The sequence below is a fragment of the Alnus glutinosa genome, chromosome 12 (assembly GCF_958979055.1).
Source record: "Alnus glutinosa chromosome 12, dhAlnGlut1.1, whole genome shotgun sequence".
NCBI lineage: Eukaryota > Viridiplantae > Streptophyta > Magnoliopsida > Fagales > Betulaceae > Alnus > Alnus glutinosa.
Genome location: NC_084897.1, coordinates 19220115 through 19234625, shown reverse-complemented (window position 1 = coordinate 19234625; position 14511 = coordinate 19220115). Strand labels below are relative to the sequence as shown.

Genomic DNA, 14511 nt, shown 5'->3' with positions numbered 1-14511 from the left:
GTCAATCGCTAGTTAATATTTTGAACTTGGTGGTTAAACACTAAGTAGACACTCATCCTTTTTTCTTCATTGTTTTTCTATCTTTTTCGTATCTCTCTCTATTTTTTTTCTTAATAATTTTGTAGACCTAAATGAAATTTTATAGTTATTTAGTAAAATAAAAATAAAAATAAAAATAAGAAAGAAAATGTACGTTAGCCAAAGATTTATTGGCACCGAATCAAACGCAGACAACTATTTGACAAAATTAAAATTCATAAGACGCCTAAATCCACTATTTAAGAAGAGGAATTTCCATCGTTTAAATCCAGTCATAGCTGAAAATGTAAAACCCCATAAGACTTAAACCCTAAAACTGGCCCAGAGAGACCATAAAATTTGGCATCATCTTCAGGGAATCAGAGCCAAAACCCAAGAAAATGCGTTCTTCACGAATCATTACCAACACTTGCAACAAACTGCCTATCTTCTCATTCTTCTCCTTCTCTTCTTCCTCTGGATACTGTCACCCAACTCTGTCACAGCACCGTTCGATCTTCTCCACGGCGCAGCTCCAGGGCTCATGGATGGACAAGATCAAAGGGGTCCTCACCGGGGAGAAGACCAGCCCGGGAGAACCCCAGCTCAGCTCCGAATCCTTCACGCTTCTCCGTGAGTCCTCGCATCACATCACCACCCTGTCATTCTAGCTAGTATTGCTTTTCGATTTTGTTGCTTACAGTTGATGTGCTTCACATTTTGGTTGTTTTTGGCGAAATCCTTTTGATTTTTCGATGCTTTCGTTTCCTTTAACTTTCCATATTTGTCATGAAACTTTTTTCTTTTAAAGTTTGATTTTAAGTTTTGTTGTTGTTGTTTTCTGCAAATTCTAGTTTAGTGATTAACCCTGTTGTTTCTTTTCTTTTTTGCATTTTGTTTTGTTTTGGAATTAGTGTCTATTATGTTTAGTAGTAAGTTGTTAATGTTATTAAGATCATAGTTATTGTTATTTGATTGCAGGGTTTGCGGATGAATTGAAGAATGCTAGAAGGATAGGGGCATTCAAGCAATACATAGTGGGTCGAAGCAGTGAAGCGACATTTTCCGATGCTTTTGAGAAACAGGAATCTATAATTCGATACCTTGGAGGCTTTGATCCTACCGGAGATGTTGGTTTTCACTTTTCTCCCTTATATTTAGTTTATCTCTACGTATGTGTGTGCGTATATATATTGTGTTAACAGAAACATAGAAATGATACTAAGATAATCTTTGCCACCCCCAATCCCAATCTTCCCAAGAACTTTCATAGTTGGTGAACTCTTGTTTTCTTTCTTTTGTTTTTTTCCTGGTCGTATAAGAGGTTGGGATGAAGTCCCAGCTGGATGAGGAGGGGAGTTTAAATGGTGGGAGAGGCTACCTCCTGTTATGGGCCCATTGGCAGTATGTCCTTTGCGGAGGTGTTGGCTAGTACGAGGTAGTCCACAACTGACATGTTAGGCAGTAGAGCTGTTGCTGATATTCCCAGGGCATTAGAGCAGAAGGTATGGCTGGCTCAAGGACAATCCTTGTTTGCGTATGGGGATTCAGTTTTTCCTAGCTTTTTTGCTGACAAGGACAAGATGGAAGTTTGTAGGGGGCTCGAAGGTTTGCAAGGACGTTTGTCTTGATCTGCGTAACTTTAGGAACATGTTGGGGTCAATAAGAGAGGAGATCGATAATTTACTAGCTAATATTAAGGTGAAACTGAATTGTGTTGGTTTTGAGGGAAATATAGGCTTGGAGAGGGTTGAGGGTGTAGAGATGAAGGCCAATAATGCTGAGAAAACACCTCTGATTTCAGTTGACGTTGAAGCTTCTTTGTTGAGGCCTTGGGGCTTGCCGAAGCCCAAGGTTGTTGGACAGGCTGTTTCGACCCAATTGGAGGTTGTTGGCTCTATGCTTTCTGATGGTGTTGTATGTGTAAAAAGAGTGGGGAAACCCCATATCATCTTCTTCTTCATTGTGATGCTGCTAGAGAGCTGTGGATTATGGTTTTTCAGATGTTTGGGGTAGAGTGGGTTATGCTTAGACGGGTGGTGGATCTTTTGGCGTGTTGGAATATGAGGGTCTGCCGAAATGACATCATTATTGTTTGGAATGCAATTTCTTCTTTTTTTTATTGTGGCGCATTTGGGGAGAAAGGAACGTTCGAAGGTTCGATGATCAAGAGAGAACGAGCTCGGATCTATAGACTTGTTTTCTTAAAGCCTTATTGGAGTGGATCTCTGCTACCGCCTTTCTCTATGAATCTAGCCATGCATACTTTTGTTCTCTTTTTTAATTATTTATCCCTCAGTATGCTAAATGTTAGGATAGCTCTTGATTTATTTTCGTCACTTGTCGAGAAACCTTTCTTATTTTCTTAAAATAGCTCCTTTCTTCTTTGGAGCTAAGTATTTAATATGCCAACAACCCTGAATATATTCTTAAAATTTTATCACACTTTCCTCTCAAAATTGCCAATATTTCCATTGTGCGACCCTTGACTATTTCAATTACTAGTTATAAAGCAGAAGAACACATTATTTGAAGAATGCAGCCAAAATATTTGCATTTAGGAATGTTCTACATTGGTTCTTTGTTTTTCACTTCTTTTGTGAAATTTTGTTTGGGTGAATCTCCTCATTTTGGTTTTAGGTCTCTTGATGTGTAGAATATTCAAAGCAGTCAAAAACAAGAAGCAGCAAAGCATTGTAATTGCACAATAGCGGACGTAGAGAATGCACTTGCGAAGTTTACATGGGCTAAAGAAGCACAAAAGAAGATAGAGAAGTTAAAAGAAGAAGGGAAACCAATGCCGAAGAACATTGCTGAGGTAGACTTCTCTCAGTTTGTTTTCTTTTCTTACTCTCAGATTGGGTTCTAATTTCATGGTTTTTGTGAAAAATTCTCCATATGTATGGCGGAAACCTTACTGACTGTGTACTATATATAAAAATTACTAATTGAAAAATGTTTAAATCTGTTTTAGTTGGTTTGAAATTGGGTAAAATTGAAAAAAAAGAAAAGAAAAGAAAAGAAAAGAACAGTTTTAGCATATGCATCATGCATGCCTGTACATGTGTGTCTTAATTCTAGTCTCTGGAGGGACATATAGTTCCCTAAGCAGAGTATCTTGATCTGCACATATTTTGCGTTAAGTTCGTGAGGTTTGTTTTCTGGCTAAGCACCTCTTGACTAGGTCTAGGTTTTGCTTAGACCATAGACAAAATTCGAGTCTTAGATTATGAGTAATATGATTACCTCTATTAAAATGAACAGAGTTTTGAATGTTTACAGTGTAAACTACAAAGGATTTTGCACAGTGACACACCAATGAGGAAAAAGATGGGGCTGGGTGGTTGAAGTTTATTAAATCTCTGATCAGATAAGTTATGGTAGAATGTTTCTTTTTAGACTCTTTCCCCACCCTTCAGCTGGGTGGTTGAAGTTTATTAAATCTCTGATCAGATAAGTTATGGTAGAATGTTTCTTTTTAGACTCTTTCCCCACCCTTCTGGGATCAGACCTGAATTTGTGTAGGTCCTATTCCATTTTTTATCACACATCTAGTTGCTATTGTGGGATTGTATGCAATTTCATTGCCTGATATTGTTGGATTATATCACCCTGCAAATAAATTTGCCTCGAACTCTGTCTTTTACTATTATTCCTATCTCGTTTCTTCAAACACAAGTGTTGATGACTGGATTTATCTAAGGCTGCTTCTGTATTGTCTACTCTTTCTTTACTGTTAGAATCTAGAATATGTAGATAGGTAGAGTATGGAGTACATGCATTGTAATGCAGATTTGTTTGCTGGTTAAGGGGCTGGTTCAATTTTCTTAATCCTTAGAAATGCAAACTGAAAATACACTTGCAATTATTTGTATGTTATTCTCTGTAGGTGCAAAAGCTGGTGGGTTCAACACCATTTGATATTGCAAAGTCTAGTTTGGCTAAGAGTGGTCAAATCAGTAGGAATGCGCTATGCCCTTGTGGTTCCAAGAAGAGATACAAACGGTACTCTTGCTTTGCTTAAACCTTTTGAGTAATATTTTGTACTCTTATTAGAATGTCATAAAGGTTACTAGATTAAATGTTAAATAATGTCTTTTAATTTCAGTAGATACTGTTACATGTTTGCAATATGTGATAGACTATAATATAGTTTTTTTCCCAACTCACTTTATTCCCTCCTGAAACAAGATACATGGTGTTGCTTTAAAGTTTTAGACTCTTTCAAATAGATTTAAATTTTAATAGTTGTAATTCTTTGCATGCTCTTTTTCATTCCTGTAATAGATAGAAACTTACATTTCATACTTTGGAAGTTTTGGCTTTGTATAGCTTAGTTTGATGTTCGTAAGTAGTCATAAGCTACCTAATAAGCTCAGATCAACCTGTGGCTATAAAGGATTCGGATGTGCAAACAATGGTTGAAGGTCAATCACTTTTCTTTACAATAGTAAGCTACATGACTGGGGATAGTTTAGACCTAACTTTAAATACCCTACTCTACTACAGTTGAACCTCAAACCTCCCCCTTATCGACGGTCAAAAAGAGACCACTAAAATATGATGGTCGATAGTTATTCATTTTAAGTATTCAAGGTTCAGTTTTTTTCTTGTATTCTTCATGTGTATCTGGGAGCGCCTTATGCTTTTAATGATATTTCAATTATTTGTAAAAAAAAAAAAAAAAGTATTCAAGGGTCGGTTTGGTAAAATTTTGAGCAAGTGTTTTGGGTTTTGAAAAAGGTAAAAAATAAGAATTGATTTGGTGGGGGCACTACATTTGAGAAAAATTGGAAAGTGGTTTGGTAAAATTTTTGAAAGAGTGTTTTGTAAAAATAAAAAATTGAGAAATATTTTTATAAAATAAAAGAAAAATGACAAAAAAAAAAAAAACTTAAGAATAATGCTGCCGCCACATGCTGCCATCGTGGTGTGATCTGGCAGCCCTGGCGGTGGCTGCCGCTATCAGGCGGCAGCTGCAGCAACACCGCCTAGGGTTTTTTTCTTTAACAATGTTAAAATTATTTTTTTGAAAAACATGTGTTTTATTTTTTTTTTAGAAGAGTTTTGAGTTTTGGGAAGAGTTTTGTAGTTTGTTTTGAAAAATGTGTTAGCGGTTGGGCCACGTCTGAAAATCTGTTTAGTTAACTTGTATTTGAAAAGAGTTTTCAACATTTGAGAAGTGAAAAGAGTTTATTAACTTCTACCAAACCGACCCCAAAGTTTTGCTATTTTCATCCAATCTTTTTTTTTTTTTTTTTTTTTTTTTTTTTCGGGTGGGGGGAGTTTCCCTAAGGCCTTTTTTCCTCTACGGACAATCTTGTGTGAACAGAAGCAGCAATCATAAAAAAAAATTCATTCATAAGTCTCCATCTTTCTTCTCAACCATAAAATGAGCTATTTTCATGAGGTTGGTTATGTTTTTATCTCCTTTTGACTATTAGTATACTCATCTTCAGCTGGTGTCTATGTTAAACTCAGTAATAAAGTGATGGCTGCTGAATTTTGTTTCATAGGGCATATGTTTGAAGTTTTTTTTTTTTTTTTTTTTTTTAAATTAAAAAAAAAAATTTGGTGGGTTGAGAAAAACAGATCTTTTAGTGGAGACATATTTTGTGCCTCTAAATAGTGTAGAGAGCAAAATGGTTACATGTCTACGTTATATGCAGACACTTAACTACGATGAGCTTATTTTTCTCCATATTTTTTGTGATGAAGGTGCTGTGGGAAGGATTGAAGGGATTTGGGAATTAGAACTTTACGGTTAAAAGAATCCTGCTCCAAGTTTTGGATACGAGAGCTGCGCAGCGATAGTAGAATCAGTTTTGTCTCAAATAATGTCTTGTTGGAGCCCTTTGGTTTATTTTTTTCAATTAGTTGGACAAGTTGGCCTTCAGACGAGGTCCTCATACTGCTTTCAGAAACTGATGATCAGATGAGATTTTTTACCCAATCGCTGCTCCTGTTTATACATTTTTGCAATGAAATTGGAAACTGGTATATAATGCATAAAAGCCTTGTTCTTCACTTTATGTGCCTTTTATGATATATTTAGTCATGTTTCAATGCACCGTCCAAGAATCCAGGAAATGTTTACTTGATTTTCTCATGCATTAAAGCTTTGTCTGGTTCAAAAATGGCTTGTCAATTGTGCAGCATTTGACCTGAGATGTACATATATTGTAAATGTAGCCACCATGCCAAGAGGGGCAGTGATTGAAGAATTAGAACATGGCCGTAAAAGATGACCCATTAATGGCTATTCTTTACTTGTTCGGAGGTAATTGGGTTTTCATTTCTCCCGTTCGGTCAAAACCATTAAGTTATACATGAGGACTGTGATGCTAAAATCTGTTCAAATGAGTTATTGTCCTCTTAAATTTGGTGAAAGTCAATACTTACTAATCATCAAGAATCAATACACATTCAGAAAAAGGTAAATGGAGTCGTTTGTTTGCTTAAAATCGTTTGGCCCCACGATTTTGCAGGTCAAAAGAGCATTTTTAAACAAAGTCGTTGAAAGCATCTCATTGAGGAGTGCGTTTTGTCAAAAATAGCAGTTTGAAAATGTGAAAAAATTTACGTTTTCGTATTGCAGGCAATGAGTGAGCTTTAAAAAACACACGATTTTAAAGGCCGGATCATGATTTTGAAGGCCAAACCATGATTTTATCAAACGCTTAACTGCTTTTTTTAAAAACATGTTTTTATTAATTGCGTTTTGTTATTATTATTTTTTCAAATCCCTTATTTTGAAATTGCTAAACCAAACGGATACGTATGCTTGAGTAATTCTATTTGTCATCCTTCCATCCCCCAATCCCATGTGGTGTGGTCCGCACAACCAAAAAACAAATTACCATATACCAAATGTATGTTGTAGGGACAACGCCACATAAGTTTGGAGGGATAATAGGAAATAAGGAGGTGATGTATAACATTACTCTTTATGCTTATATTGAAGTAGCTGCAACTAAGTATGAACACTACCATTTAGACGTGTTAGCATTTGAGTAAGCTTGTAATTTTGTGAGTACTTGATTGAATAGCAATTTAGTCCCACATTGCAAATTTATTATAAGAATGAGTAATTAATATAAAACAATTGGGCTCAAACTCAATAGCTTCAGCTTTTGAATTGAGTGTGTCCTAATATGTTATACTCTTATTGAAAGAACTATCTAAGGAATAAATCTCCCTGAGAGCAAGTAGCATAGTCCTCATGCCATACGCAAACACTAGGGTTAAGGGGCTTCTCGGGTTTGGCTATGAAAGGAGAGCATTTAAGCGTTGTTGATTTTGACTAGCTTCTTAGAAGATAGGGGGAAATATACTAAACCAGTTAACCCCCCTCACACCCATTTTGCACATTTATTCCCAAACTAACATTTGTGACATTTGACCCTTCAACTATCATTTAGGCATAAATGAACCCCCTCCATTTAGTTGCCGACATTAAAATGGAAGGAAAAATATAGCAGGGGTATTATTGTCATTTTGGGGAAAGTGTATTGAATCTGACCCATTTTACCTTATGATTTAACAAAAAAAAAAACCCTAATTGAGGGGGTTTAAGTGAAAAAATAAGGTGTTTTTAAGTGGGACATTACAAACTTTTAAAGTTTAGAAAAACATTACAAATAAGGTGGTCATTTAAAGAGAGTAAATATAGTTTCTCATTTTTCTTATAAAAAGATAAAACCGTTTTCAATACACAAATAATAGCTTTCAAAGATCCCCTCACACTTTCTTTAAGTAATAGCTATCAAAATTTTAGACTGTCCAGCCATAGAATTTACCTGCTTAAGTAAATTTTGGACTGTCCAGACACTTACTCGAGCAGATGGGTTTCATATGGGCTCTCTCACATGGGCAATTTGAACAGCAAATTGCCGAAGATCTTAGTCCCTCAACTATTATGCCTTGTCTTTGAATTGACGTGCTCTAGAGACACACGCCACATGCTCTGTTAATTCATTAAAAATATACGTGATCACATACTCTACAAAAACATGTCAATTTAATAAGTTGGATTAGAAGAAATTCCTTCAACTCAATTTGAAGGAAAATTATAATAATACGAAAAATTAAATGAATGAAAATGAAAAACATGATATAATCATAAATCAGTGTCATGTTAGCGTCCAATAAGGAGTTAGATCTCCAAGTCCAAGGTGATTAGATTCTGAATGGATTTAGAGTCTTTAGTCCTAGTTGATCACTTAGATAATTTAGAGTCCTTGTTGAATTCTTTTTTCTTACTTCTATTTAAAGGAGAAACTATCAATGAAAAAGTTACTTTAGAAGTATGTTGAATGTTGATTATTATTTTCAAACCATTTGTTTGTCAAAAGGTTTAAGTTCTCTCTATGAATATAAAGGCTTAAGTTTCCTTTACGAATCTAAAGGTCTAGATTTCATCTACGAATGTTACTTTCACATCAAAACACCACAATATTTATCCCATTTATTTCGCAAGCAAGAGACCAATTCCAATCAACCAGAACCTCTCTCCAACATCCTTAGTTGGTTGATATCAATGTTGTGCCTCGTTGTGTTAAGACTCCCAACCTAAAAACCTTTTCCTCCTCTAGATTTTAGAAGAGAGACCGATCGAGAGAAGTTTTGCATCCAAACTCCAAGACCGTTTGCGTCCCATATCGACAATACAAGTCAGAGCAGGGGCTAGCTTGGTGTATAATACAGAAGTGAGCAGAATTAGACAATTTACTTACCTGGACGGGGTCATTGGGTGATCAAGAGGGCCCATAGCCTAGGCTGGTGACCTCCATTGCACCTGGGAGGGGTGCCTTTCTAAGGTCTCCCCAAGAGGGAGAACCTACGTCATAATTTGTTGCAGAGGGGGCCTGCGTTCGCGCGGCCCCTATCTAATTGTAGCCCAAATCATTCTTTCAAACAATATTAAGCAATGCTTTTAACAGGAGAAGGATCTGCTGCCTTTCTTATTTATTGTGGCCAAAATTTTAAAAAAGTTGGTGTATCTAGTTGTTACAAGATTTGACATTATTTAAATTAACAAGTTCAATAATATACACTGTTAAATATACTAATTTTGAATTTTGACCATAAAATAAATTATATCAATTTTATTTGAAATGAAGGAGGGATCTTATTCGGTACCAAAGTCAATATACACTGTTAGATATACTAATTTTGGTCAAGAATCTTGACCATAAAATGAATTGAAGGGGATAATTAGAGAAATCTTGGGCCTCTTTATTAATTTATTTTAGGGTAATTCATGGAACCTTAAACCTGCCTACACAAAGACAAGTGTTTGATAATATTTAACTCATTGATTATTTTATTAGCTTTTTGGAGTCTTTAATGGACACTTACAATGAATAGTAGAAATAAAAGATTAAGATGTGTTTGACATTGTGATTTCGTAGACAAAAAGTATGATTTTAAACTAAATAACAGAAAATGAATTCTTTAGAATTGCATTTTTAAAAAAATTGTGATTTAAAAATGCAGAAAATCTGTCTTTTCCAATCGTAGTAGGTAATGAGATATTTTTTTGAAAACGCACAATTTTAAAGGATAAACTACAATTTTAAATGTCAAACTACGATTTTGCCAAACAATTAACTACGTTTTTAAAAATTACATTTTCAAATCGCACTTTTTGAAATCACAAACCCAAACGAAATCTAACTAGAATAAACCACTTCTAATGTTATCAACAATGATAACATATTATATTTAATGTTTAAATCCTAATCTTAATCCTAATATTAATCTTATCAATAATGATAACTTATTATCTCTAAGTTATTTTAATCCTAAAATTCCCCCCATTAGACCCATAACACAATCTTAACCCATTAGTTTCAAGTTATTTTCGTGGTAAGTTTGTGAATTGTGTTAGAAAGTGTCAATTCTAATATTTGCCCTGGGGCAGCCATTGCCCAACTTTAGTTTGAAGGCATTGTTTTAAGATTTGTAAGCTTCTGATTAAGCAATTTCTTACATTTCCATTTCAATTAGGGGGGTCTTTATACCTAATTCATTCTCTTCCAACGGTGAGGATTGAGCCAATTCTTCTTCTGTGTATAGTGAATGATTTTTACAATAACACATCATTTCCGTGGTAATGAACTTTTTTATTTTGGTTAATGTGGCATAACTATTTTGAGGCAGTGAAATATGACGGATTAATTCTCTTTTGGTTGCCACTCTTGTGGCACCCATGAGAAGCCTATTATAGCGTCTAATGGTATTCCAATGACAATGACATTACTTTGAGACTCCGATTTATTATCGCCCTTTAAATGTTAGAAAGGCGTATACAGATGAGAATGCTTTATCCATAGTCTCAAGGTTGCTTTCCCCGTTCAATATTCGATTTGCAGCGTTGAAGGACTTGATGGAATTGAACCGCTTATCCAATTTCATGCAGAATCTAATCTCCCACATCGAGTAAGTCCGAATGAAGACATGGAGGTGCGCGTGTAGATATAACAAGTGAGGAGCACCGTGAGAAATTACTTACCTGGACGGGGTCAATGGACGATCATTAAGGCTCATGGCCTAGGTTGGGTGACCTCCATTGCACTTGGGAGGGCTGCCTGCGTCATAATTTGTGCTAGTAGGGGCTTGCGTTTGCGCGGCCTCCCTAATTCTATTCCCTAAACCATTCTACTTGTTTAAAGAAGAAAATTTTGTTTTGTTTTCATGAGAATATAGATATATATATAAATAAAAATAAAAAATTGAAAAGTATATATATATATATATATATATATATATATATATATATATATATATATATATATATATATATATATTTATTAAGATTGACACGTGTTGCTATTTTATTGGTGCTGACGTGACACCTAACGAAATCTGTTAAAAATTTTAACGGAATTTGACTCAAGGGACGAATTTGTAAATTAAGCCAATTATATGAATCTTTGAATTAATTTTAATATCACAAAAAACGATTTGTAATTTAAGCCAACCACAAAAACCAATGATGCAATTTTTTCCTAAAAAAAAAGAAAAAAAAGAAAGAAAAAAAAAAGAGTAAAAGCAATGAACATGGTAAGCCTGGTGGCGCCCCATGGCTTTGAGTAGGTGATAAGTGCTCAAAAATGTATATTTTCTCTATTAAAATAAGCATTATCATACTATGTTTTGTCATAATTATTGCATTTAATACTTAATTGTGGAATAATGTTTAATTATTAAATTTGAGCTTAAATTGATATAAATGCAATGAATTGTATTTCTTTTTGTAGGAATTGTTGTTGCTTTCAAGCGACTGGACCACTTGGTGGAATTGACAAACAAGCTGGGAAATAAGATTGAGGCAGCTACTCTACACGTTATTGGCAAAAAGGTTGTGGAAGAAAATCGCCCAAATTCCAAGATTTCAACAAAGTGGCAAATCCTTTATTTAGGGAAAGAATCCAGATTGAGCTCGTCATCTTATTTTCATCATAACTTTCGGCTCAAAAATCTGATTGCGTTGATTTTGATGGCGTTGGAAAGCTAATGAAAAATTCAACAAATAAGTCTGAAATAGGTTTTTCCTATTTCGGACTTTTACTATGCCCAAATTGCCCCGCAATAACTGAACGCTAATCTGTGCGGATTTGGAGTCTTTTTCCTACTTGATTTGGAATTTCAAAGGATGTGTTATGACGAGGGGACCGCATCAAGCTGATTTTCTTCCAAAGCAAATTCCTTCCATACACAGTTGATTTTCTTTCCATATATACTTGGTGATGGACGTGTGGAGCACAAATCAGAATGACTTTACATGATTTCTTTCCATGATTTTTACCAAGTCACACATATTCAAGATCTGATTTATTTCCATCATCGGGCTGCTATGCAATTAATGCAAGATGTGATTCTTTCCTTAGCTCGACCACCAAGAAAAACCCAAAAAGACCTCGGAAGCACTATAAATACCATGTTTTGGTCTTAAGAAAGGAGAGCCCCGGAGGAAGAAGGAGGAAGCAAGGGCAGTTATGGAGGCTCTAAACTGGTTTTATTGTTTGAGTGGCTAAATCTCTAGCTAAGGCTAGGGGTGAAGCCTAGTTTTTTTATGTATTCTTGATACTCTTATATTATTGATTAAATTTGGGGTTGATTTTTATTTGAGAGTAATTTTATGATACAACTTTATTTTGATTCATTATGATTTTTGTTTATATCAAATGCTTACTTTGTTTGATTTGTTATGTTTCGAAAGTATTTTGAATGCTTAATTTATTGTATCATGTCTATGAAATCAAGTTCTCAATCAACCCATGTTTGATCTATTTTATATTATGTCTCAAAAATATGTAATAAATTGCTAGGTGGATCCCTGAAACCTTAGTGTTTTCTTTTAATTTTTCTTAATTTAGTTTAGCTAATTTTATTTTAGTTTATCATCTATCCATTGCTCCACTTTTTAGTGGAAAAATCCATTTAATTTACTTTTTTTGCACAATAATAGGAATTTTACTTAGTATCTACCATTCCCTGTGGATCGACCTCGTACTTACTGAGAATTATTACTTGCGAAAACCTACACTTGGGTTTGCACCCTTTTTGGTCCAACAATAAGATAGTCTTGCTTGCCCATCGGGTAGCTTTCAAGGACTTCTACATTTGGGATGGGCCGTGAAATGGCTAACGTTCAAGGAAACGGATCCTCTTCATTTTATTTCAATGAAATGGAGAGTAACCGGTTAGTGTCTTTAAGAGGGATAAAATTGTTATTTTAATTTTTTAGACCATTTTACCCCTCATAAAAACACTAACCGAATGAAATGGAGGGTCCTTCTCCAAGGTTCAAGGGGTAGGGGGAAACACCCACGGGGTCTAAACCTAAACCATTTCACGGCGCGTTGGCGAGCTGCTTTTCCATCTTCTTAACTGTGTATGGCATATTATCATATATACATATATATATAAAAGTCAAGTTCTTCTTTAGAATGACATAGAATAGTGACATGTTGCATGAACCCATACTTTTTAGTGACTAAACTGATCCTTTAAGTATTGAACCGATCTTTTTAATAAAACTGAACCGGTCTATTTAATATATATATATCTCTTTTTATTAATGATACAAGTAGCCCATCTCTCTCTCTTTCTCTCAATTAATGATATAAGTATGACTCTTTGGTATTTTTATATTTTTGGTTGAAATCTAAATATGTTTCCATTTTGTTTGTGAAATTTGTGGTTGAACAATTCTTCATTTGAATGTTTATGAGATTTTTTTTTTTGTTCATTTGCTTTTTCGAATGTTCAGAATTATATATGATTGAAATATAATAGGTATCACATCGACATTAAAAAAAATCCCTGCTAATTTTCTATTCTATATTTTGATAATCAAAATCGTGGTTTTCTTCTTGCTATTTTTTTTCTGCATACTTATTTTCATTCTAAACTACACCTATGAGAACAAATATTTTAACATGTTTTAATTTATATGAATTAAACTAAAAATAAGAGTCTTATGTACTAAAAATAAATACTTTTAAAACACTAAAGAGTTTAAGCATTAAATTTGAATTTTTTTTTTTTTAATGTTCAAAATTATATGGATTTTATTTTTATTGAAACATATCATATCATATATATATTATAGTTACTTAGTTACTTAGCCGGTTTGTGTATTTCAAGTAAAATAAACGGTGCATTTAATATGACTAATTAACTCTCTTATATTGAATAAAAAATGAATAGAAACGTCAAATTTTTTTTGTTATTAAATTCTCACTAATTTCTACATCTTTCTCTTCCTTTAAGTAAAACTGAAAAAAAAAAAAAAAAAAAAAGTAAAATTGAACTGATCCATGTATTTCAAGTGAAATAAACGGTGCATTAATATTCCTAATCAAATCTCTTTCATTGAATAGAAACATTTAATTTTGTTGTCATTAAATTCTTACTAATATATACCTCTCTCTCTCTCTTCCTTTAAGTAAAATCTTTTACTCCAACACCGCTTCCTCTCCCACTAAATGTCCGTTACAAACTAAACCTCAAAGAGTCAAACGTCATTTTTTTTTTCTTCTTTGGGAAATGTCAAAAGTCACTTCAATATCTCTCGCTTTTTCAAATAAATATATGGAGAAGTAATGGTTTGTGACTATGCAAAACTGCAATGTTGTTTACATTACCGAAGAGTGGTGCTCAAAACAAAGAGATAAAAGTTTTTGCTATTGTTGGAACCTTTTTGTTTGTAATACTGCTATTGCCTTTTTTTTTTTAGTTTGCCTTTCAAGTTTGTCGGGGTTGTGTTCAATAAAATTGTAAATAATATGTTTGTATTTATTTTATGTGCTTCTGTTTTTCTGATTTGATTTTCTATCCTTAATTTTGCATTGATAATTTATATATATATATTTTTTTTGAAAAAGTAGTTTCTTTGGAACTGGAAAAAGTATATAAAAAAAATTGTTATTTTCTATTATATTAGTTGTTATCATTTTACATTATTTTTTACTTTATTTTCTA

At 33.8% G+C, this 14511-nt stretch overlaps 1 protein-coding gene, 1 non-coding gene and 1 pseudogene across 2 annotated transcripts; all 3 read left to right on the top strand.

Moving 5' to 3' along the window:
- Window positions 1–211: 211 nt before the first annotated feature.
- LOC133851814 (uncharacterized) lies at window positions 212–6045 on the top strand. The gene is made up of 5 exons (XM_062288400.1): window positions 212–651; window positions 1000–1148; window positions 2675–2836; window positions 3908–4023; window positions 5737–6045. Exons 1-5 carry the CDS (start codon window positions 420–422, stop codon window positions 5753–5755), a joined length of 678 nt encoding a protein of 225 aa, XP_062144384.1. The 5' UTR covers window positions 212–419; the 3' UTR covers window positions 5756–6045.
- Window positions 6046–8745: 2700 nt separating this feature from the next.
- LOC133853068 (U1 spliceosomal RNA) lies at window positions 8746–8905 on the top strand. The gene has a single exon (XR_009896194.1). It is a non-coding gene; the product is annotated as a U1 spliceosomal RNA (small nuclear RNA).
- A 1621-nt stretch (window positions 8906–10526) lies between these two features.
- LOC133853070 (U1 spliceosomal RNA) lies at window positions 10527–10659 on the top strand (annotated as a pseudogene).
- The last annotated feature ends 3852 nt before the right edge of the window (window positions 10660–14511 follow it).

Excerpts from the sequence above, each read along its gene's own strand:
- LOC133851814 (XM_062288400.1), top strand. The coding sequence starts at position 420 with ATGCGTTCTTCACGAATCATTACCAACACTTGCAACAAACTGCCTATC. Across the intron at positions 652-999 it reads CGAATCCTTCACGCTTCTCC|GGTTTGCGGATGAATTGAAG; the intron begins GTGAGTCCTCGC and ends ATTTGATTGCAG. Across the intron at positions 1,149-2,674 it reads GCTTTGATCCTACCGGAGAT|AATATTCAAAGCAGTCAAAA; the intron begins GTTGGTTTTCAC and ends CTTGATGTGTAG.